At 38.3% G+C, this 26,497-nt stretch overlaps 1 protein-coding gene across 1 annotated transcript in view; it reads right to left on the bottom strand.

Moving 5' to 3' along the window:
* LOC139737407 (proteasome maturation protein-like) overlaps nucleotides 1–26,497 on the bottom strand; it is a 91,309-nt gene that overhangs the window by 30,475 nt on the left and 34,337 nt on the right. The window contains exons 3-5 of the mRNA XM_071648084.1: nucleotides 21,817–21,877; nucleotides 12,831–12,932; nucleotides 11,924–12,017 (exon numbers count right to left, since the gene is read on the bottom strand). Of these exons, the coding sequence (XP_071504185.1) occupies nucleotides 11,924–12,017; nucleotides 12,831–12,932; nucleotides 21,817–21,877 (257 nt within the window). The remainder of the gene's footprint in view (nucleotides 1–11,923; nucleotides 12,018–12,830; nucleotides 12,933–21,816; nucleotides 21,878–26,497) is intronic.

Raw genomic sequence — 26,497 nt, 5'->3', positions numbered from 1 at the left:
CTCACTACAACATTTTGACAAACTGCCTGTAACTGCCATAAATTTGTCAATTAGTGGCAATAAAAACAACTTGACACAAAGATGACTAATTGAAATACATATGCAGTACCCACTGCTACAAGGGATCAGAATGATCACTGGCTATTGGGCCAAAGCTGCGTAACCTACTATATACACGAAATATTTAGTAAGTCAAAATTTTAGCGAATCGGGACTTCTGATGATTTCACGAGTGCTTAAATTTGTGATCGTGGAGTACTGTACTGAATGGAGGAAAATATGCATGTGCGTCACATTCATATCGTGATCAGAAATATCATTTTTGTGTGTTTTAATTTCGCGAATAATTTCACGAAATGTGCGAAAATAAAAACCTCGTGAAATATTTGGCGTATACAGTAATTTCACGTCTGATTTCAATGAGACCCGTACCATTGCGTTTGTTTTATCTTACTCTAGCTGTCTCTCATAGTCAAGTTTCTGGAGTGGTGCTACATTTACAAACTATGCTAAAATACACAGTGCCAAAAGAAGCTGGGCCTGACATCATTATGATTCCCCCCATGAGTGGATCAAGAAATATATTGAGAGGCTGGCATTCTTCAGTGACTAGGTCAGAAGGGGTGTTGGGAATAGCGGCTTGCGGAGATATACCTGATAAACCCCAAACAATGCAGTGCGCAAACCACCGGAGTAGGGAACGATCACTGCCGTACAGCCTAATGAAGGATGTCACTTGCGCTGGTCTGCCTTCCTCTCTCGGGGGCAACGAGCATTTACGCAAGATTATGTCACCTCCCAAAAAAAGGAATCGCACAGACAATGGCAGACATTAGCTCTCGCTGGACTGCACCGACGACGTGGTGTGTTCATCGGAAGAACCAATAAGATACAAAAAAGAAAGGCTGCTTGAAAGGACAAAAAGCAAATGATGAGAGCAGAAACAGAAACAAAACAAAACAAATTCTGCCATTTGTTCTCGTCTCTTTCTGCATGTTTCAATCTCGGATTGATCATTGGGGGGAGGGGGGGGGGGGAGGGGAGAGAGGGATGCGATTTGTCATCGCCCGGACAAAGGTTTCTGTCCATCGTCTCCTATCACCTGAAGACACCTGTTCGCAAACTCTCACTGACGGCTGATGGTGTGCAGCCCCACTGGTCCCCCCTCACACTATCCCAGCCCTGTATTAATCAGCTACAGTTCTCACCACTGGCATGACGGACGAAAATAAAGGCGGCACGTCAGGTTGGCCGCAGGTCAGCTTTCTCGATTTCCTCATCAACAACAGGGTCTTGCTCAGCTTCCTGAATATTGTCTTTCAGACCATGCATAGTATTATCTATGCAAAGTTAGACTACTGCCAATACCTGGTAATTAAGAAGCAGCACTTCACTAAAACCACACAGCTTACCTCTTCTATGGCATACTGTGAAAACGGAAATTTTCGCGCATTTCGTGCAACCAGAAACTAGCGCGAATATAAAAGCACGCGAACATTTTTGCTTGCCATAAATTCCAGTAGTTAACGTCTTGATACCGCGGAATAAAAAACATGTGAAACTCTTCTTACCCTGCCAAGCGCGAAAAATTAGTCACGCGAAAATATCCACTTTTACAGTACTTCTAGAGTAAGTCCACTCTGTGCTACGTGGTGGTCTAAAGATTCTTCCAGAAGCTTCGACATCTGCTTTCATATAATTAACCCCTAACAACGTTGATGATCAGACTATGAATATTACACACAAATTTGATGATCAGACTATGAATATTATGCAAAAATTTATTGGTACAGCTGTTTTTCTTCTATAAACTGGAAGTTTCATTTTTAAAATCTGTTTATTCTGCTGGTATCCCATCATTATCATAGTAACAGTGAGTCCATAATTGTTTGGGTTAGAGTGAAGGTGCAACACCAGGAATCAAGTTGTCACATTTGCAAGTGTAAAATCTATTGCAATTTGTGGGAGGAAGCAAAAGAACTTTCATCTTGATAATCACAGTCATCTCCATGATGATGGATGATGACAAAAATTATACCGAGGAAAAGAAAACCCTCAAAAAATTCATGAATAGAAAGAGAAAAATATATACTATATACATATAAACATATTAATAAGTAACACTTTAAACTATTTCTACTTAGAGTACCATTCTACAAACAGACAAGCTACCATGCACTCATCTTAAAGCTGCTAGTACTACACCCCCTGGGAGATTGCAGTCAAAGAGCGAAGAGTGCCCTCGTGTGTGCTAAAACGGACAGGAAACTCAGGTGACAGACAGGAAATGGCACACTCAGTGTAAGTCACCATAATTGGCATGTGACGGCGTGTGCCCTACAGGGGCTTCTGTATGCCTCCTGCCAACAAAATACTGGGGTTCTAATGAAAAGGGGGGAGACAAACTAACATCAAAGGAGAGAGACCACTACTATTGTATCTTTAGAAAGCTTTCAGACATTACACAGAAAATCTACAGCTCCTTGAGACATCTATCACTCTTCCTGTCCAAGATTAAGGTCACTGATGGGGGGAAAAAACATTTGTTATCAGATCTGGATTTATGAAGACAAGTCTAATCTATCGCAAGACATCTATATTTAGTGATTTGTGTCAAATATTATCTTTTGCCATGGCTACGTCCCGAATATCCGTCACAGAAACGTAAAAAGGGACAGCATTTGCCAAATCTGGGACAAATTACTTATGTAGGTGGCATCTCTGCCTTGATGCATTGATATTTGATGGCATGTAGACCTAATTTCAATATGCTAGAAGGTCATTCATATTTCTACATATATGCAGTACACGTGAACATACAAACACATACACACACACATACACATGAAACAAACAAACAAACAAAAAACCTTCCAACAAATTCCTAAAAATGAGAATTACGGGATGGCATATACGGAGAACAATTTCTGGGCAAGATATCTGATGGAATATTGATCTCATCAGAAACTATTCTGGTGCTCATCATACATTTACAGCAATCATTTCAAAACCATACAGTCCAACAAAATCTTCGAAAGACGCAGCTGGTAGGTCGTGTATCCTGGGATTTTCAGCTATTTCTGGGACTGCTGATTGTATCAAACACTGATTACTACCATCCCATCAAATAAAGGGCACCCAATGTACTTGATATTCAACTCCTTGGCACCTTGACGCACAAGACACGGTGTATCTTTCCTGAATCTGCATGTATCCTTGGAACAGCATCTTCTTTTATATCTCTTGTCAAGTAACATCAGAGCCGGTCATTGCACAGTAGGGCCATTTTTGGAATGCGAAGACTGTGAGGATTACACTTTCAGGAATCTACTCTTGAGTTCAAACTCAATCAAAATATCGCGCTGGAAATGCCAAAAATTCTGACAGTATAGCTAACAAACCCGGCATGTACTTCACTATAAAGGAAATAACTCATTCTGCCCACTGTGGCTCACTGTATGAGCAGCAATCTGTAGCAGCACATGAGCAGGGCATAAAGGTGCTTCATCACAGTGCTTCAGTTATGCAAATCGACCCAAGTGTAACATGTCACGTGAACAACATAGTTGAGCATCCAATCTCTAGCGAACACCACTTTCTAGATGCCTCGCTACTAAATTCACACTTCACAACTACTGAAAAATAAAAGAAAAAAAAAAAAAGGGAGGGGGTAGAGAGCCTCAGAATTTATTTTCAATTTTTGCATATTCACATTTAGAAAAACAAAATACACACAAAACTTACATTTCACCAAGATTGTGAATGGCGATAGTAAATGTTTTGGCCTATCCTATCTCTTTTGTTTCTTTTCAACATCTCTGCCCCTCAAGTAAATGGGGGAACAGGGGGGAATTACGTCCCCCTGCTGGCTCACAGATTTTACATGAAGAGTGTATCATCCTATGGCTTAACCTCCTACTCCTATCACCCTATGAATGATTCAAGGCTGCTTCCGATGAACCATGCATCATGAGCCGACTCAGGGCAGCATAGCAATTGCTGGCCAAAACAACAAACAAACAAACAAACAAACAAACAAACATTGACTCATGATATCCCTTACACTGCAAGGGAACATCTACTTCAAATAACACACACACACACACACACACACACACACATCTTGCAATGCTCTAAAATCAGACCTTTCACAGCACTGCTTCAATAGTTATGACTGTGGAAAAAGAAATGCATGGGAGGAAATTGAATATTCACTCACAAAAAAGGACACAGCATTCAATTTCAATTATTGTCTGCCTGATGCTAGAAAACCTTTAATATCCAGAGCCACAGTGTAGTCATACTGTCATAGCTTTCTCATTAGTTTTCTTATTTCAGTCTCCTATATCTGTTTCTTTCATATTACTTTTATCAAAGTATTTTAGCAGTTGCAAAAGCAATGCAATCTAAAGAGGTTTTTTTTTTTCTTTTTTCTATTTAAACATGCATATAAATCACACTAACACTCAAAGAAGTAGAAACGTTGCAATGGCAACTCATATGCATCTGCTACATTGCATTATTCTCCCAACAAGTCAACAATGCATCTTGCTAATGTGAGACAACAGTTTTACATGATTGGCAAATAGTCATTATTTGGTAGTACATACACCCATTTTCATGACAATACTTTGAGCCATTTTCAAGATATGGAAAATATAGTGAAATTTTAGCATTTTAACTTGACCTCTGACCCCATGGCCCAACTCTTTCCCTACAAAATCACTGTGCAGTAATGCATGTACATGTGTAAATACCTAGTTTATTTAAGTGTATCGAGTACACGATTGTAATTCCCAAGGTATGAAGAAAATACTGTATTTCAGCACTAAATAGTAGAATTTTTGCATTTCAACCTGACCTTTGACCCCATGACCCCCAAATTTTCAAAACAATACTTGTCAGACAGTACATGCACATGTATTAAATTTCATGAAGATACCCTGAGCCATTTCCAAGATATGGAAAGATTCTTAGCATTTTCACTTGACCTTTCACCTTTTACCCAGTGGCCTAAAACTTTCCCTAGAGATTCTTTATCAAGTAATACATGTATACAGTAAGTTTCATGAAAATATCTTCTGGCATTGCAGAGATATGGGGAAATAACAAAATCTTAAGAATTAGACCTTGACTGTTGACCATTGGTATGCGTACCCGTATACTAGGCACAGCTTCGTCCACTTATACATATATACCGGTATATGCCAAGTTTCATTTGGATACTTCAAACAGTACTTTTATAGTTACACTGTCCACAAAAACGTTTACGGACGGAAAGACAAACAGACAGACGGACAACCTGAAAACATAACTGCCTCTGGCGACACTTTGTGGCAGAGGCATTAAAAAAAAAATAAAAGTTGCTAAAAGAACTTCCAAGGGCAAATTACCCAAGGGAAAAACACAAGGGGTAAGAGGCAGGGGGTGGAGCAACAAAACTTTGTCACACCACACTCGTCAGTGCCTCATCGGAAGTTATCGAGTCTGGTGTCACTGCCAACACTGGCTGCACGAAGCCACAACGGTAGGGGTAAAGCAAGGACAGGACACATTTCATGAGATAGCACTATGACTTACCGTAGGCACTCCTTGGAAATGCTATGTGTAAAGGAGCTCAACCAGAAAGATATGTCTGTATACATGGCCTTGGTGTTAACCTACTCTTTTAAACGAGCCCCACCCCTCTCCTTTTGCACCCCTCTTCCTCACCCCTGCCCCCAACCCCCTTGCTGCCAGCCCCCTGCACAACAGATGAATAATAACGAAAGCCCTCTTTTCTGAGGATCCGGAAGTTATCAAAGTTTGTGTCAGGGGTGACATCAAACTTTCACAGGAGAGAGAAGAGAGAGAGAGAGAGAGAGAGAGATAGGTGACATCACCTCTCACAGCCCACTGGGGATATGAAGCTGTATATGCAATTCAGCGGATTGGCAAGCAAACGCAGCATAGAGTGATTATATCTCTCATCCACACCCCTCAATCGCATCCCAACCCCGTCTTTATGTTTGATTTTCACCCTACTCTACTTTTTCCATTTCTATTGGATTCGGGTGTGGGCTGATAAAATACGATGAACTGAAAAGTGCGATCCAAATAACTCATCACTGTGAACTGTTTAGAGAAACTTACCGTGCCCTTGACTGCATCACTCAATCTGTTAGGATCGTTTCCCAGGAAAACGGATGATATCAAAAATCCTCAAAAACAATGATTCTTGCAGGAGGAAATCACTGCTTTTGTTCCATTCCGAATTTCTAATGCCTGCTGCCACTGCAATCATGCTACATAGAAACTAATGACCAAATTGCCGTTATTTTAAAAATTCCTTACAATGAAACAAAACTCATCTCTGCACATGTGTTTGTTTGTTTGTCTGTCTGTTTGCTTGTTTTACCCCAGCTTGCACATGTGCTTTGGTTTGGTTGGTGGTGGTTGAGGAATGAGATTTGAAGAAAAGCTCAATTCTGGCTTCAATACAGCCTCTGTCACATTCGAAGGGAAAAGAGCAATAACGGAATGATTCTCAGCTTATCAACCTGTAATTAATTCCAATGCCAACATTTTATCCATAAAATTTCAAGAAAGCATTGCTAAAATGCCCCACCAAATTAGGGCACCGCTTTTATGAAAGTTGTCCAGCCCCGACAAGTTGTCTGTCTCTGACAATCACCATAGTAACAGTCAGGTGACCACAGCTTCTCAGCCAATCAAAACCAAGGATTTTACTGAAATTGTCAGAGACTGACAACTTGTCAGGGCTGACAATTTTCATGAAATGGTGCCCAGGTTAGATTCATAGATGATAATAAAATATTCTATGACAAAGAGATATTTTGCTCAGTATCTTTAATATGCAAATTTGAAATGACAGCAGTTTCTCTTTAAATGTTTTTTTTTTCTTACTTTTTAAATATTCATGTCTTCAATGTCTACCACCATCTAGGCATTCATAGAACAAAACTTTATCAATCAATACAGGAAGAGAATTAGTCAAGTGAGAAATTGTTCTCATATTTGCTTTCAAAATTATCAGTATTTAAGATTAACTTTGTATCAGTATCAAACAAAGAAAAAACGTCAAATGAATGACACATACTTGCTCTTTGAAATAAAAGGGGGGAAAAAATCAAACTGAAGAAAAATAAATAAACAGAAAAAATGTGTCGAAACACTGGCAGAGCAGTAAATCATCTTTGCGACTGAAAAATGTACGCCCAGCACAAATTCTGGTGCCTCGTATTTAATGAGATTATGTGAAGCATCCTGCAAGGCAAGGCCAAAAGAGAGAGTGAGATGTACTGTGGGAATGAGGGAGAGTTATATAACATTGACCATGAGCTGAGGTTACTTACAGGCATAAAATGTTGTTGCACGCTAACAACCCGTTCACATTAGAAATTCATGTGTGATTTCTGAATCGACGGTAACTATTTTGACGCACACACATCTTTCCTCTGTTTCTAAAGACTTATGACTCATGCCGCAATGAGTTTTAAGTATACAGCTTTTAGGTCTATAGAATTTGTGTTTTTCAAAAATAATATGGGCCTGTATTTTCAAATGTTGTCATATGACACCAAAATATTGCTGAGCATATTTTACGCTTCGAGAAGTTATCATTACACTAATTTGCAAGGGAACTTGTAGTTTGTCCAATGTGTAGCATTCTTTCAGTTGGCTGTAAACGCATGAGTGAACCTGATTTGTATTCAAATTGTTTGATCCTGCCTATGTCTTGTCTAACTGTAATCTTCTCTTTCCATGTTATGTACCTTCCACAAAGAAAAAAAAAAGGACGCTTGGGGCATTTCACATCTAACTTGCAAACCCTTGAATCCTCTCATCACATGCTGGAGTTACACACGTGCCTCATAAATCAACTGGCAGAGTTTTTAATTCAAGACTGCAGCCAAGGCTGCGATGATGCTCCAAGGAGATCGAACTTTTCACCTTCAGAACGTGACAAGTGTATTCTTTCTCGTCGGATGTCACCTGATTGGTCCTAATCATGACCTGGGAGTGGCCATCCTCACTCTGGAGGGTCACACACCGGGGGTCAAACGCACTCCTTCCTGGCCCGCGCACGGTCACTCCTCGTTTGTGCCACGCAAAAAAAAAAAAGAGGGAAAAAATGCATTCGGACGATTTGTCACTCACCACAAATACGCAAGCTCTTCGGGGGAACAATTTACACAAGCCTAAATTCGGTGTGATGCAATCAATTTACGAGAGAGTACAATGGTCAATGACTATGTATTCTATTTACGGAAAAGTTAGAATATCTTTCTTAAAAAGAGAGGATACTGAATATACTGCTGATTGCAAAACATACATCCTCATACAGTGCACTCTCGTTACAATGAACACAGTTATAACAAAGTTTTTGTTGCAATGAAGTAAAAATTCAGGTCCCAAATTATCATCTATATCATCTTCATGTAGTTTACTGTTTGGTTATAATGAAATTTCGATATAACGAAAGAAAACTGCCAGTCCCGAGGAGTGCGTTGCAACAGGGGTTGCCTGTATCTATCAGCCAATGTGGCTATTAAGAACCTCTTAGTCTTAACTCTGTACTGCCTTATGCCACAGGCACAACTTGTGCATCTTCTGTTGTGTTTCTACAGCATTATGATCTCAAAAGCATGCAGTATGGGTTGTACAACGTATCACTTGTTCTGTCTTAAATACAAGGGCATGCCTATGAATAATAAAACAGGTTGAATTTGACCATCATATGATTCTCTTGTTTCAATTTGCCGTGGAATATTCAGAATTATGATGAATATGGAACATATCCACACCAAAGAAATACCGTAAAGTTCCGTGTATAAGACGCACTATTTTTTCGTCAGAAAACTTTGAAAATCGGGGGTGCGTCGTATACACGGGTACAGTCGAATCACGGAAAAAAATCCGTCATGTACACCCAATTTTATAAGGCCAACTTGGGGCCATGTATGCCCATCGACGTTTGGAAGGTAAGCAATCACTAAAACTTACGGATAAAAGAGCGATCTTTCAATCTGGACACACACAAAAGCTGCAAATACGAGATAAACTTACATCGGCCTTGTGCAGTAACGATGTATCAATCTGGCCATAGACAACAGCTGTAACACTAACAGCACTGCTGTACATGCTACCGATGTCAGTCTACCAAGCTACCAACAGCCAACCTAGTAGCTGGAATACGCGATGTACAGGTATCATTACTAAATTACCGATACCGTAAAACTTATCAATGTACTAGTATCGATATGGCCATAGACAAAAGCTGTAAAATACGGAGTAGGATCGACACTATGTCACCGTAAATATGAACGATGTGTGAAGCATGCATGCATATCCATGTCGTTCGTTTGCTCTTCATTTCACAAGTGCAAGGCCAGCTAGGATAGCATAGCTACACTGTAGCTAGCATGCAAGCCTTTGGCAAAGGCAGCAGCTGCAGAGAGGCTTTTGCAATGGACTCGCGTGCACACAGCGATCGGATCGAAGCGCGCTTGCCCGTTGCGCGCTGTGTGTGCAAGTCCATTGCTCTCTGTGTGCGTGTGCTGAAATTATAGCGAGCTGCCTTTTGCAAAAGGCTAGCACTGTGCATACAAGCATGGTACAAGAGACACACATGTTACTGGTAATAGTGCATGAGTGTAATTACCGTACGCACCGTATGTCTTGCCGTATGATCCCTCTGCTACACTTGTTGATGTTTTTCTTATTTTTCGTAATGAACCTTCCAGTCTGACATGCGTCAATATGCGAGACACCCTCTGCTATGTATGACAGCAAAGATCGTACTGTACACTCATGAGTACGATATGCATGACACATGTACCACGATTGAAAGGCGAAACAATAGCAAGTGAGTACCGAGACAAGTCTCGCATTTTGCGTCTTCCATATTGTGTTGATGTCCGATGAATACAGTTAAAAGAAAACGAAAAATAGAGCAAATACATGCTGCATTCTAGGGAAATTTTGAGCTGAAATAATATGTATGACACACGCAATATTTGCGTGGACATTTTCGTGTTTTTTTTTTTTTTTTTATTTTAGGTCCGAAATTAGGGGTGCGTCTTATACACGGGTGCGTCCTATACACGGAACTTTACGGTACATACACTTTGCTTCAACGACCAAGCTACTAATGAAAATATCACAATTACATGATCATGGTTAAAGAATACCACACTATCAAACCATACACCCAAGTTTGGGATCTAATCAATTTAAAATGAAGAGGATTAAAGTCTAAAGTGTTCATAAATACAATTACTAAGCCTCTTATTTAGAAGATAAGCTTTTGATTGAGCCAATAAAACAAAATAAGCTGTATTTCCTATTGTTGCTGAAGCTCATCTATGGAGGTAAATTCAACAGAAAAACTACAGAGAGAGAGAGAGAGAGAAGGGGGGGGGGGGGGAAAGATACATTTTTACTCACAGGAGGTGGGTAGGTCACAACGTAAGAAAGAAATGAAGATGTTATGGCCTAAACTGGGAAATTAGATTGCGTGTATGCTGGGGTGTTGTTCTCCTCCAATGAAAACATCACTAATTAGATTACCTGGGAGCACCCAAAACCTGGATTTCCACATCTTCTTGTCCTCATTTCGTTGCTCTAGTGAAACAGTAACTAGCAAACCACACCTGGTGGGGGAAAGACCGATGGCTCAAATGCTGAGGTGGAAACGCTAACCTTGCAATTCCACGAGCCCTATACTCGCGAGCCGTGGCCATGTTGCCATGAATGAGAATAAACCTGAATGACGAGAAATCGATACTTGCACGGCATGCATCGATGTCTTTTTTACCCCCCCCCCATATGAATGTTGCATGACTGTCTTTTCATGGAAATTATGAATGCTACCGCCATGTTCAAATTTCATTTGTGTCTCCCTTGAGTTAGCATGTATGACTGTTCCAATGAAATGTTCCAATGATCCAAGTGCCATTGCATATCACAGATCTTCTTCAGAATACACATTCATTCTAGATGCTTCAATTCATGCAGACCAGAAATGTATAGGAACAAAAGCAAATTCAAACAGACTACAGCAAGAAAAACATAACCTTGAAAGTTTTTTTTGTTTGTTTCTACTATTATTTGTGCAACTTATCCATTATTTTGCAGGTGTCAGATGGGGGAGAGTTTGGCATTGAAAGGCTGATCTGCTTTTTCCTGTGTGCCCTGCACATCACTTACTAATCATTCCATGTGCCCTTGTGCTAAAATGGTACAAAGTTATCATTTCTAACTTCATTTGTTTCAATAAGTTACAGTTAGAAGTTGTCAAGAGACTTCTTTCACATTTGTCTGTGGTATGGATAGAAGTGAGATAAAAAAAGAAAAAAAAAGAAGAATGAACATGAACATATTCGAAAAGAATATAAAGTTATGATGTTGGTGTCTGTATATAATACATCATGACTTCATGTTTATGCTGTTTCAATCCAAGAAATCAGTAGTAGTTTTGTTTTAAATTTGTAAAGTTCTGTTTCTGAACAAAATGTAATATATTGCATTGATTCCATTCATGATAGGGTAATTTCATTCAAATACCAAATATGGAAATATGTGTTTTCAATATTATTTAATCTTTTTTCTTTTTTTTTGGATGATCCAAGGAGATATAAGCCCAGAGATCAGGCAGGCCCTGTACTGACTTTAATAAACAAAGATCTTGCCTTAACAAATCAAAGCTACTGGCTGACAAACGCATCATTTGGAATTGACGCCATTCCAAACACATACCGTTACTTACCTTCCCTTAGAAGTCTGACAGTCCAAACTGACCAATAATGACCAGTGATTTACACAAAGCCAGCAGAATGGGTCATATTATTACCAAATTTACACACAGAAACAAAACACACACTGACACACATTGACAGATTAAGACAATCAGTGACTGTACCATTTAGGACATCTTCAAATCCAATTTCACAATCTCGTCCTGTGAGGGAGTCACTGAGCGCGTTTGATGAAGGCAGAACGTCAGGACTCTCAGACTGTGAAAGGAGCACAAAATACATTTTATTGTACATTTTTTAATCCTTCATAAAGGCTATTCTACAGCCTGGGTTTTACCTCATCAAAATAATCTTCAATCAGCACTACATACATGAACATCTTTCATATTCCTTCAATTTATACTGTTTTTTTCATATAAAATTTTATATCTTGATTGGTGTGCCATGGAAAAAAGATTTTTTTTTTTTTCTTCAGTGATGTTGATGCTGTGGAAAAAATAATCCACATCTTTCTCACAATCCATGAAGAAATTCCAAATGGAAGGTATTGGAGGCACTTTGTACATCAAAACACACCATTCATACTTCATGTTCAGCAGGAATTCAACTTTTTAATCTAAAACTATTGAAAGATATCCCACAGGTGGTGACTTTCTAATGCGCACCTTCTACATATTGACAAATCCATTCTGATATTTAGATTTGTCCTGTTCTTGTTCTTTGGAAAAGAAAGAAAGAAAGGAAACAAAATTTCAAAGAGATGTGGAAAGAGGAAAAATAAATCCTAAACCTTGTTCCCAAAGAAAGAATAAAAACAAAAACAAAACAACTCCCCTCTTCAGAGCCTTTTGTACCAATATGGAAAGAGTGAAGCAGGATAAAGTGATACATAACAGTTAGATAACATAGATGCATCCCACTTATAATTATGAACATTTGTGAGTAAATGTTTTGCTCATTCATTTTCCCTAACCTACTAAGACAAATTAACAAGCAGAAAAATACAAACTAATAGAATGAAACAACATATTCATCAACTGAAAAAAAGTAAACTCTTTGCAGCAAGACTACCTGTGCTAGTATACTGCGTTCCATCATGAGCCTCAGTGGCGCGTGCATGCCCTGGACCGTCCTCAAATTGGCAAACTCCTGCTCTTGATGGTTCTTCCAAAACTGTGATTGGAGGAGAGGGAGGGAAAAAAGAGAGAAATCCACAGTAATAATAATAACAATGATACAGTGTACATTTACATTGTGCATTTTCCACAAACGTACATGTTAAAATGTGCTTTAAGGCCTGATTTCACGGAGCACGTGAACGATTTGCGAAGGATGCGAAGGGCAAAATCCAATATTTGTATTTTAGTCTGCAAAAGATCGCCAAACGAACGTGGGCGTTGGGAAGTGTCATCAATTGTTCGTTCGCAGATGTCGTTTTTACTTTGGCGAGAATTTCAAAAAATTCTGAAATTTTTTGCGAACCTTTTCCGCACACTTGGTCGTGATTTGCTCATGATTTGTTCTCAAAAGTGTCTTTAAAGCCTCATCATATGCGTTAAGACCTTTCCAAGACATGCGCGATGTTCGCAAAATGTTCGTGAAACCCCAAACAGACCCTGAAACTTTGGAGAATGTCTCGCGTATATTTCACAAAATCTGTGAAGTTTTTCCAATCATTTTACCACGTAACCGCAAACTGTTCGCATACCTTTTGAGACATTCTCCCTAACGTTTAGCGCATGTTTAGGGGATGCATGACCTCTTTAAAGCTCTATGTTTTTTACAAATCAAAATCGTAGCATATATCTAAACATCAAACAACTATTAACAACTATAAAAATAGAAGAAAAAAAAAGAAATTAAACACCAGCAAAGGGAACGAAATGTTTGGTATACAAAAAAATCGCAGAATACACTTAAAATGATTCTAAAGTAAGCCAAAATTACATTTGAAACTAGAGATTATGTGTGGGAGAAACTGTGAAAAAAAAAATCAAATGCTTTATGAGTGGAGGTAGCTAGGTCGTCAGAAAAAAAACAAAACTGTAGGCACACACACAAAAGAGAAATGAAAGAAAAAGAAAGGAGAAATACAGGAAAGAAAAAAAAATGCATTTGTTGAATACCAGGGTGTAGATACCACCAGATCAAAGTACATTGTATGTTACATGAACAGGCACATTATGCACAAGGCACATCTCTAGTTTTTTTTTTAGATTCCGCAGTAGGGCTACACAAATGCAGTCACATGACTTTCAAGACAGAATGGCATCCTAAAGCCTTGTCATCATGATGGTAGTGATGATGATGATGATGTACACCTTGAAAACACACACACACACACACACACACACACACACAATGGTAGTACTGAAATAGCTTATCATCGATACAATTTTACTTATTTTGGCAGTTGTTGTGTAAGTATGTGCACGGCCGTGTGTGAGACAGAACTTTAATTATTCTTGGGAACAATAAGAAAGAACTGAGTATCAGGAATCAGACACACATAATGCCCATCACCAAGAACACACTCTGCACAAGACAGCTGGAAGTTAACACATCCAGTACTTTATAGACATGCAATAGTTTGATTATTAAATATGATCTATGGTGTTTATCTACATCTGTTGAGCACAACAGTCTGAGCTGATACTCTTTGGTGTGAAAGTTGGCCTAAAGTCGACACGAAAAAAATCTTGCCAAAAGGCAGCAGGAAAACTGACCCAGTCTGCCCATCAAAATCACTCCCGAATGACGGAAAAGAGGAAGTGCGTCTGTTCGCAGGTGTTTACGCACATGTAAACAAGCAGTGGCCACATGTTTATACATCTTGCGGTCCGGAGAAGAGAATGTGACGTCTGTGTAAATACAGGCCAGGATGCAGAGGAAGAGAAGCCTTTTGAAAGCATTCAATTGTTCTTCGTAATCATTTCCTGTTGAGGAGCATTCGGATGGACAGAGGTAGTGTATCGAAAGACGACGAGGGTATAGTTCTAAAAGTTGCTTTCAAAATGCAGTAGATGGGATACCTCAAAGAGCTACAGGCTGTAGTAACCACTTTTGGCAAGATGACCGGGAAATATTGCACCTTATAAATAACTTCATCAAATTGTCCAAAGTGTCAAAATGACAAGAAAAAGGTACACTTTAAAAATCAAACATAAAATAATGTCAAAATCTTGAAGTTTAACCTTTCACCTGTCAATGCTATACATACTACTCATTCACAGTGGGTTTTACGGAGAGCTGAACATTCTTTTACAAGTGGCTACCTTTAGACCTTCAGATGAAATTGAATAGACAATGAGAAGAAAAAAGAAACAAATATCATACAGAAAAGAAAGACAAAAAATGGAGGAAAGAGAGGAAGGATGATGATGATGATGAAGAAGAAGAAGAAGAAGAAGAAGAAGAAGAAGAAGAAGAAGAAGAAGAAGAAGAAGAAGAAGAAGAAGAAGAAGAAGATAACCTGATCCATGTCGGTGGGAGTGGTTTGCTGGTGGCTTGATTCTGGCAAAGATATGCATGAACCTGATCACTTGCACTTTTCTGATCTTGATTCAACCTCAACTCCCTTTCACTTCTCATCGAATCACATCTCACAGAATCACATGTGACCATAATGGTCTCTGAGGAGGTGTACCCTCAATTTTGGGGTCATTTTCCAGAAAGTTATGATAACACCAAGTACGCAACTTGTTATCTGATCAATGTATTTCATTTCTATAGTACTCTGCCTTTTGTGCCTTTATAATGTCCTCTTCTATCTTCTAACAATAAAACTTTAAAAAGCAATTACAAGCAATGTTAAATCCAATGTATTCTGATGTTTTTAATAGTAATTCCATTCAAGACTACTCCCAAATTACATCTGTACCAGGTCTGTCCAGAATGTATCCACATTCAAAGTTCAATTTTCGTAACTAGATCATATCTATACAGGGTAATGCACTCCAATTGAACCATAGCGGTAATCCTATGGGACAGCAGTAAATGTCAATGTTGAGCCATTCTCTTTCTCTACCTACTGTATAAGTTGTTATTTTCATGTACAGATATTTTCGCGAATGAGGAGATTACAGATATTTTCGCAAGATGTTGTTTTCGCGAATGGATGCCCAGGCAATCGCAAGTGCACTATCAACCTAGGGTATGGCAACATTTTCGCATGTTGTTAAATTTACGGTGATTCTCGAGAATTAAACCCTTGTGAAAATATACAGTATCTTCCTTTCCCTCTCTGATTTCCCTTACTACGGAGTTGTCGTACGGATATATGACATATAGATAAAGCACCTTCTTATGTGTCTGAATGCTCTTTTATCGATACGTTGTATGGATACGCGTCATAAAATGTACATGTAAAAAAAAAATCATGGTTGAGGATCATTTCCATTATATATGACATCAAAACTATAATATTTGTGTCTGGATATTCTCATATCCATATATTGCATTACTAGGTGGGCTTCATTTGCTGTACCCACTAGGGTTTAGCGAGCACTACCACACGAATGCATCACAAAGTAGAAACAAAACGCGCAAAGCCCTTGCAAGTTCGAACTACGCAAGGGAGAGACTCATACATATTCCTCAGCTTCCGATGACACGTGACAGCGCGCGAGGTTTGATGCTGCCATACAACTGATGTCTATTGGGAGTTGTGTCTGAATGCTCTCAGATTGATACAAGATATATCCGTACGACATATAGATATACGATTAATAACTCGATGCCAAAAAGCGGCCGGCCTCTCTCTCAACACCCACACAAGCAATTTAAATGTCTCTCTAGCTGTCTCTCTCTGTATAAGCTATCTCTACCTCTAGCTTAATGGAATGATTTGTGGGAAGTATGTAAAAATAACTGCACATACATTGTATACATAAAGATTACTCACTCTTGATTCTGCTTCCTAACCATGCCAGGATATTTGATTAACCAACTGCTAATGGGCTTATCTGGGGGGAATTCATTAAATCAGACACAATTAAACTTTGTGGTTTAGGAGAATTTCATCTTGTTGGCACAAGCTGTGTCTTCAAGTTTGAAGTTGTGGTTTGACAAATTCCATCATTTTCACAGAGTCATGAGGAAGAAAATATTGTATACTTTCTATACTTTTTTGACAAATTCTAATTTTTAAAGTCAACATTTCTATATGATGTCCAACCATGGATTGTATGAACAAAAAGCAGTTTCACTTTGAATTATGCCAGGATTACATATTTTGTGTTATATACCTCATCTATAGATTCCTCTCATCTGATTGGTTAAAAGTGGATTCATGAAAATAGCTGTGCCCCATTTTTTATCGAAATGACGTCATGATTTACTGTGCCCGGGGCATAGAATCAACTGTGCCCTGTATAGTTTTTGGACGCAGTCGCAACCCCGTACACATAGATCGCTCATATGCACGCACCAATGATACGACCGCCGCATTGTCGATCAGCGTTGATTACGAGTCCTTGTTTAATTCAGTAACCTTTTAACCAATCAGATAAGAAGAATCTATATTTTCGGTATATAAAACAAATAATGACAGCTTGATATTCGGGGCACAGTTAAAATTATGTAGGCCCTCGGTGATGTGAAAACCATAACCATGCCCTCAGCTTCGCTTCGGGCATGGTTACGGTTTTCACATCACCTTGGGCCCATAATTTTAACTGTGCCCCTCATAGCAGTCATTATTTGTAAACTATTACCTCCTTTTGGAATAATCATGATGACTATGGCAGTGAATCAATATTCTCATAAGCAAACATAAAACTGTAATACTTGAAAAAAAAAAGATGACTTGCTTTGTTTCATGCAACATGAGTGTTTGAAACAATACCCTCAAAAGTTTCCTCTTGAACAACTCTGAAGACATGATGCGTCAGAATTGATCATACTTGTCCGTGCTGAAGTTTGAAAACCAGCTGCATCTACACATCCGTCTTCGCTTTTAAAACACTCACAAACATATTCATGTACTGAATACTTCTTCTGGTGTATATCGTGTCATTGACAGCTCCTGATTACAAAGCATGTTTGTTTCATCAATACCAACACACACCAACTCTTCGATCCTCAACTTCTGGTCTCTTACACATATTCCACTTTCTAAGAAATCTTGCGTGGAACAGGTTTTTGCTCACACTGGACCAACACTGTAGAACTTACTTCCACGTGAGCTAAAAGACTCAAACTCTATCATATCTTTTAGTAGCAACCTAAATCTAACTTGGCAAACCGTGTGTTTTGAAGAAAGACATTCATTTCTTCTTCTTTTTCTTCTTCTTCTTCTTGTATGGTACCTTCAATCTTTTTGTTTTGGTGTAAAGTGCCTCGAGTATTTAATCAGAATGGAAAAGGGCACTATAGAAATTGTATGTATTTTCATTAGATAGAATATATATGTGAGGTTTTTATTTTGCAAATTCACAACACATGAAAGTAATACCTCTGATCACGACATAAATGTGACATGCATGCTTACAATTTTCAATCCATTACTGTTATAAAGTACTCAAAGAGCACAAATTCAACCACTTGGAAGATTGTCAGGAAGTCTCAATTCCTGTAAAATTAGACTCGCTAAGTATCTGCTGTATAAAGTTTATAACATGTACTTTTATATCATGATGGGCAAAAAAGGGGAGAACAAAATTATGGCATCAAACATTCTTGCAGAGGGCACCTACAAGATCATGCAATACTCAAACAAATATCTATGTATGGAAATTATGGAATCTTTCCCCTGTTTTTTTTTTTTCCAAGGCCAAAGCATGAAGAGGTTTAACTGAAATGATATTGGAACAAACATGACATCAAATTGAGATGACAGTTGTTCCTTTTGAATGACATGAGGTAAAAATATAACAAGCCGGAAGAGAAGGGGTACAAATGGTACTTTCTTTCTCACGATGCAAGCAGCTTCCCTTGATGCCTCTCAACTCAACCATTAGAGGACTATGAGACAATCTGGAAGTTTTGGCTCCTGTATTTTCACAGCAGCTATCAATAGTATGAGGCCCATTCCTACTTGGAGCTCTTTCAGCACCTTTTTTTACGATAAGAAGAACAGGATATGATCACAGAGTCATTAGAAGTTATCAGATGGGCTCTGAGCTTGCATGCAATATGTACACATATATCTCGTCAAAGGTGTACTGTTGAGGATGCATTACACAACTGAGGTGCAACAACTGTCTGGTGGTAACAGATGATTAATGATGACAGCTAGTTGTTAGGGCTTCTGACATGTTTACAAACAACCCCCCGATAAAATAGGAGTATTCAAACCTATCTCACCGCCCCCATCCCAATTATGCAATCAGCAAGATGCTTGGCAAGACTTCAAGATTTACTTCATAGTTCACAGAATCTTTACAAGCACCCCCTCCCCCCCCCCCCCCCCAAATAAAAGAATATATATAAAAACTTCAGCAATGATAAAGTTGTATGACAAGAAAGCACAGGAGGACAAAGCAATGGATCATCAAAGGGACAATTGATTTTTCAAATCACATATCATGAAGGTCACGACCACGTGAATACATACATCCCTACGGTGCCCTCATGGTTAAATGTAAATCTGATCGTAATAGGTAACACTCCATATTTGGAGAGAAAGTTACTGCACTTCTCTCATGCGACTAATTTTCTTCCCGAGTGTTGCAAAGTTATAGACATATTGTTTTTGCACATATTTCATTAAAGGCACAGGAAACTCTATTTTCTTAACTTAATTAGCATCACTGCTGAAGCTACAAATCGTCGGGTGCCCGTGCATTGGCCGCTAACGCAATACAAATTGTATTGCGTTAGCGGCCAATGCACGGGCACCCGACGAAATAGCCTATAAATGTTGACTTTACAGTAACTGCTTTCATGGCATTCATTGTCAAGACATTGAATTATCCTTTCCTTTTTCAGCTTCATGGGTGTGAGATCAAGAATAATGTCATATGTATTGTGGCTACAGGTAACAATGAAAGGGGACAGGGGATACGTATCAGCTTACCTATGAATGCATAAAAAATACTCGGCTGTATTTGGTTGGAATCATCAAAATCTCACAGGATGATTTCATTGAATACACCAAATGATCACGTGATTTAATCACTGGAATTACAGTAATCAGCTTAAAATGAAAAATTCAGACTTTGTGCACAATGGCTCTTTTTGTTTCCTTCCACACCAACTGGTTCCTCCAAATGCAACTTACACAAAATTTTAAATTTGCAAGTCGGTGATTGTGGAATGATAAAAAGGATAATCGTCTTAAGAAAGTGACACACTTCATTTTGGCAGCACTCCATGCCCACATTCAATGCAACTTAACCCAGCTCTAATCACTCACATAAATTTCATACATGAATGATTAATGGCATTATCTATTCTCATGATCCTTACATCTTTGGCAAACGTGATATGACAACTTTTTTCTCTGAAGGCTGCCCTCAAGTGACTGATTTCGGAGAGAAGTGGGAAGCCGGGATAATTCGATTCTCACCAAGTATGAATCAGCAAGAAAAGTTAACAGACGGGTTTCCTTTCCAGAAATTTATTGCGCTTTCCTGTGAGATTTCCAGTGAAATTCCCAACTCAGCGGACTTTTGCCTCTTTTCATTTACTACTGCCCTCTTTCCTTTCACACCACTGACAGAGAGGGGGCTTTGGATGGACTATGTAAACATAACCAAACTCTGACACCTTTAAGTCTCTCAGAGCCACCATCTCAAACTCCTACTAACATTATGCATATACAGCCTATTAATGGCGTTAAGAGGGTTAAGAAGAAAAGACGCTCTTTCTCGATATGATCTACTTACAAAGAAGGATGGTTGACATGAAATTTTCCTGATGTTCACTCTTATCTATACACTGCACTGATTGTGGCTGCTTAAATTCATTGATAATGCTCATGTACACTCCAAGCTGACTACAGAAGCACAGTGTGTGATCGGTCGCAGTCATCTTTTCTGTTGGTAATAGTCCTATGGTCATAACCCATTAGAGCAAATGTATGCATTAATTAGTAAGAATCTCCTGACAAACTATATATAACTGCAAGTGTTCCTTGTATTTTGCAGCTGTATGAGGCAGGCATAAATAAATGTGTACTGGTAAGGCTTACCGTACTAAAATTTCTTAGTCCTGTACATTAAATTCATGTTTGTAATTTCTTGTTGCTACATGTGGTTTTGAACAAGTTTCTCTTTAACACTTTTGACGTTCAAATTATGTCAAATACTTGAGACTGTGTATTCAAGTGATAAAACATCAATTCGACAGTTTCTCTAAAGACCATGTGTGAACATGATGAAAACCCCATTGTGGCATCTACAAAAAAAGGAAATAGCTGCATTTAGATGATGAATCACACACACAATGCAAAGTACACTGATGTGGTAGTATCCTAAAATTGGAAAGCTGCAATATTCTAACTTCTCTGGATTTACTCCATTATCATTCAATGCCAGGTGATGGGAAAGGGGAGATTTTGTGCGCCCCCAGCAAAATTCCTGCACAGAAGTGTGAAAATGTCATTAGTCTTGGGGAAAGGAAATATTGGTCTTATCTAATGAAGATGTAAATCTAGCCAATTCCACCACATTCATACACACACTTTGACATACTTACACATATGAAAGGGAGATTTTTCATCCACAAAAAGTTATTTCTGATGGAAGGAGTGAAAGGACTGAAACAGCACATCAAATCTTTGAGCTGAATCAGGCAACAACATTTATAGAAATATTTAAAAAGTACCTTCTTACTCTTCTTATGGCTAAGTTGATCTCATTTCCATTGCTTTCATTAATATCACATTATGTTAGCCTAAGTTATCAAAACATAAAATAGAACCAAACAAAGTCATGTATATTAAAGATAATCTGTAAACTTCTTCCCTTTTCCTCAAGTCAACCCTGATATCTTACCTTTTAATTCTTGCTTGCAATGCAAGAAGCAAATGATCGGACAAACAATTAGCGAATACAAAATAAAAACAAACTGCAATCAACAGTGCCTCAAGAAGTATAGCCCTCCTTTTTCTTACATTTTTCTCTGATTTTTCCAGTGGGTGAGATGTGACCAATTCTTGTTTCACACTGGTAGGTCTGCAAAGAAAAGGAGAATGAAATAAAACTGATTATAAAACTCACATAGATTCACACACCAAAAGCATTTCATTATGATATCATATATCACTGCTGTGATATAAAAGCTCCATATTTCCATGTTCCAAATTCCCACCTTCACCATTTACAAATACACATATTAATGCGTTGTACCATGCAACGACTGAAGGTTTAAAATAAAATTACGAAGGTATACTATATTCATGATGATATCCCATTGTCGTGAGTGAACTCTGCAGCTGATATAAAATACATGAAACAGAATGAAAACAAAGAGCAACACCATGTTTGACAGCTTACCCTGCATATTGGTCAGTTAAGATAAAGGCCTATGTAACAACATGGATAAGCATTTGTTGGACTTGGCAAACAAGTATATTTTCGTAGTCACGAAAATTCATACAATTCCACTTAAATAATTTCAGCAAATTGATGGTCAAGATGTTTGCCATAGAATAGCTTCTCGTTTAAACCTGCACAGTACAATGGAATCAAACTGGAGTAAAAGATGGATCTGAATTGGGCCATCAAACAAAAATGGTTCAGGTATATTCCCTAAAGTGAGGTAAAAGCACTAAATACAGATTAGCGTCTTGTGTTTTGGAAAGACATTTGCGAGTGGTTCAAGGGGCTTGAAATTGGGTCTGCAGCATAAACAGGGTATAGGAGCATGATTCTGCGGGTCAACGAGGAGTCAAACTCACATCCCGACCGTGTTCTCTGACTGATTAACGCGACTCGCTTCAACTACTCACCCCATCAGCAAGGTACAAATTCATTTAAAGCCCTCATCCCACCCAAATTGGCAACAATAACAGCTGGAAATTCTATTACAATGCCCGCTCCTGTCTGCAGTCGAGGAAAAGCCACATTACCATTACGTTAGCTGGCCAATTAAAAATCTCTCCCCTTTCTGCCTATTCAAATGTGACTCTTCCCACCCCCTACAAATAAAGAGGAACAGACATTACATAATACTAGTTGACTCATTGCAGCACGCAGTTTAATTAAAACATGATACGCAATTGTACTAGCTTCACCGGGCATATTTTTTTTTCACTACACTGAATTATACTGCTGACAGATATTGTAAACTCCTAGCCATTTCTTCTTATTTTTCTGCAGAATTTTCTGAACCAAATTTGCATCATTATCACACAAATTGTCTAGACCTGGTATAAGCCAGCTCTCTGAAAAGAGACGATGGGATCAATTGATAGAAAATAGGTGCAAATGAGATTGGCTTTTGTGATGACATACTGGATTTAGGAATGTGGGAGGAGGTGGAAAGAATGACAGATGAGTTATAGGGTAGGGAAGAGGTTGCAGGTTTCAGGTATCGCACACAACACAGGGTTTATAGACTCCTCTAATAAGCCCTAGACGAGTTGCAAGCCTTTTCCTTAAAGCATCATAATAATCCAATAGACATGATGGAAGCGTCTCTCTGTATGCGTGTATTCATCCTTAAAACAAAAATAACATATAAACCACCGAGCAACCAACGAACAAGGATAACAAAATCCAGGATTATGTTTAAGGCGTGTCTTTAACCTTCAAAACTTTTTCCCCCCAACATCAGAAAGGGAATAACACATACTGTAATACTTCAAACAAATTGGTCAACATACAAACAAACAGACAAACAAAGATACACACATATATGCACATACGTGCTAACACACACAAACACACACACACACACACACACACACATTGACATGTTTTAAAAAAGAGAAACTGTGAGCCTGTTTCAAGTAAACAGGAGCTCCTCACCCTGAAAGGTACTTGACCGAAAGGTCACGGGCATTCGGAGAAGGAAAACAAATTAGACGAGGGGAAGCTGCTGTTAACAGCAATCGCGCTGAGGCTCTGAAATCACCACACCAAGTTGTCAGTGCTGTGCCTACACTCCCTTTAAGAGGTCTTGAACTTTCAAATGATGAACTATGAAGAGACACATGCTGAATACTCCTAATAGCCATTCAGCTATTACTTGCACATAAACCACCATTAAATCAAAAGTAGCTTCAGTGATCAAATGTTTCAGCGACAACAACGACAAAGAAAAAAAAAAAAACCTGTCAAAGCTTTTCATGAATGATTGATTGTGCAGTGTATCCCAAAAGCACACAGCTCTTTCTTCTGGGATTTACTAGACCAGAATAGTAAGTAAACAGATCTACAAAAAGCTCCACTCTGAAGACTTCTACTGTAAATACATGGATTTGTGGAAAAATGTGGTGTGCGTGACTTTTCTTTTTCTCATCCAGGAGCAAAACCATATCTAGCTTTCGCAGGTGCCGAGAGTGCTGAATTTAAAATGGGATTGTTATGAGGCATCACTAAAATTGTGTTTCAAATTAAGCATCCTTACCGTGTAAATGCAAAATGAAATCGTGGACAGTGATTTGATCATGTTTAAATTGAGGGTCCGGAAGTGTTTCCAATCGCGACCGTGTGAATGTAGTAATTGACCTCCGATTGTGTTTTTGGGAGCAGAGCTTACGGTGACCTTTCAACCTCCTCCGCAAAAAGACCGCGTTCCTCAAACGTTTGCGCTGCAGTCAAAGTGCGTGCTACTAACAGCTCAAGAGATGGGAACTTGAAAAGAAGCCACACCTCCCATCCTAGCTCTGAAATTCGAAATCGCAGAAATTGTGAAGCCTTCCTGGGTCAAGTGAACAAACAATGATTCGGATCGTAATTGCAATCCGGTTTGTAATCCAGCATTCAAGTTAAGCACTCTCGATACGTATGAAAAGCAAGGATAGTCTTTTCCTGACTTTTGCAAAAATGTTATATTCACATGTGTTGATAATTAAGAGGACTTCTTTCAAAACCACCATGAATGAAGCAGAATTTTGCTGGAGTTTCCTTATTATGTGGTCTCGAAAGGAAGATTACTCTTCCTTCATTATTCCTGTCCTGACACAAGATACATTTTCTGTTGAAGAAGAAATCCAGCCCAATCAAAAGTTAGTCTGAGAAGAAAGAGTAAAATTCAATGAGCACAACAGCAAAAGAAAAATTGATTAAAATTATATATAGATAAGGGAATTATTAAATTTGAAGTTTTGGCTAAATTCTGCAGAAGTTCATAAAAAAGTTGATAAGAATATGCAAAAGAGTGAGCTGATTATGTCATCACCTTACAACTTTCCAACGATCGTGTAAAGAAAAAAAATGATGATATCTCACTATTTTCTGCTTTAAAAGCAAAAAATATAATGTTATTCCAGGCTGAATAACTTAAAAATAATGACCCTCAGAGCATTAGGATTTGAGACTTGGGTATAATTGCATTTGAAAAAAAAATCAAGATCAACAAACTATATGCCTTCTTGTAGGCTCTTCAATAAGAAAAGAGTCACTAACAAACAAATAAGCAAAAAATAAAAGAGGAACTCCTTTAAACACTTGTCAGCTTAAACAAATGAAACTCTGGAAAATGCATCAGTGAATAGCAAATAACAACTTCTTAAACTTTCTTTTGAGGAGCTGATCCATATTTGTTTGTTACTCAGCCACACACGGAGGTCAACTTGCACTATTTAGACCACAACACTGACAAAGTTCATTACCCACAATTTCGGTCCCCAATGAAATGTGACCTGGAAAATTTACAATTTAGTCAAGATTTTACTTGTGCTGTTCTAGCCCGAATACCAAGTCCGGTTGAAAGCTGAGTTGGCCAGTTGCTACTTCAAATTGTCTTACCCCCAAATGAGCACATAAACAGACAGATGTGGCAAAGAAACTATCAAGCAATAAGAATAAAGGTAAAACTTAGTTTCCATATATATGCCTGCAGAAACTGCCTATTTTTGCTCTGAAATGGACACATTCAGATATGCATAAGAAATGTGTGAAATACTGTAAACTGAAGAATGTTCGCATGCATTTTAATTTCGCAAATTTCGTAAACCAAAATATGCAAAATTAAAATGCACGTGAATGTTCTTTTCTGCCTTATATGCATTGTATGCAAGTGACAATTTCATGCCGCAAAAATACCTTGCTTTTAGTAATGCTGTGACAATGTAATTTCAAATTCAAATTCAAATGGTGGTAGATGAATTTTGAGCCCTTCCGAGAACTTTGCTTTTTTCTTTATAAATGCACCTCTCATTCTAAAAAACAACAACAAAAATATTTAGTAATAGAAAGAACAAGAAAGTCCTTCATCCACTTATTTGACGCACTTGAGAAGTGAAAGGTGAATATTAATGAAATGAGCAATCATTTGAGGTACCAGTATCATTAAACTACTACTGCTGACAAGACAAATACTACAAAGAGAGAATTTTGGCTATCATATAAGTCAGATACCATAGTCCTAGAAGCCCATTAGTATAAGATGACTATGTTCTCAGTAATATTCTTCTTTACAAATATGTTTCTAGAGACCACAATGATATATTGACAATAGAAAACATTCCAAAAAATAGATACCGGGTACATTTTCAAGTACAGCATTTCATGTGTGTGATCTACATGTCACATAGATACAGTAAACAAAATTTGTCTTCAATAATTTTTAATGACTACCAGTAAGTTTCAACGAAATAAACTGATTAATTGCTTGTTTAAAATTGG

The sequence above is a fragment of the Diadema antillarum genome, unplaced genomic scaffold (assembly GCF_040938485.1).
Source record: "Diadema antillarum isolate AM-2024a unplaced genomic scaffold, OU_Dant_1.0 seq00000692_RagTag, whole genome shotgun sequence".
NCBI lineage: Eukaryota > Metazoa > Echinodermata > Echinoidea > Diadematoida > Diadematidae > Diadema > Diadema antillarum.
This window is presented reverse-complemented; position numbering and strand designations above follow the sequence as displayed.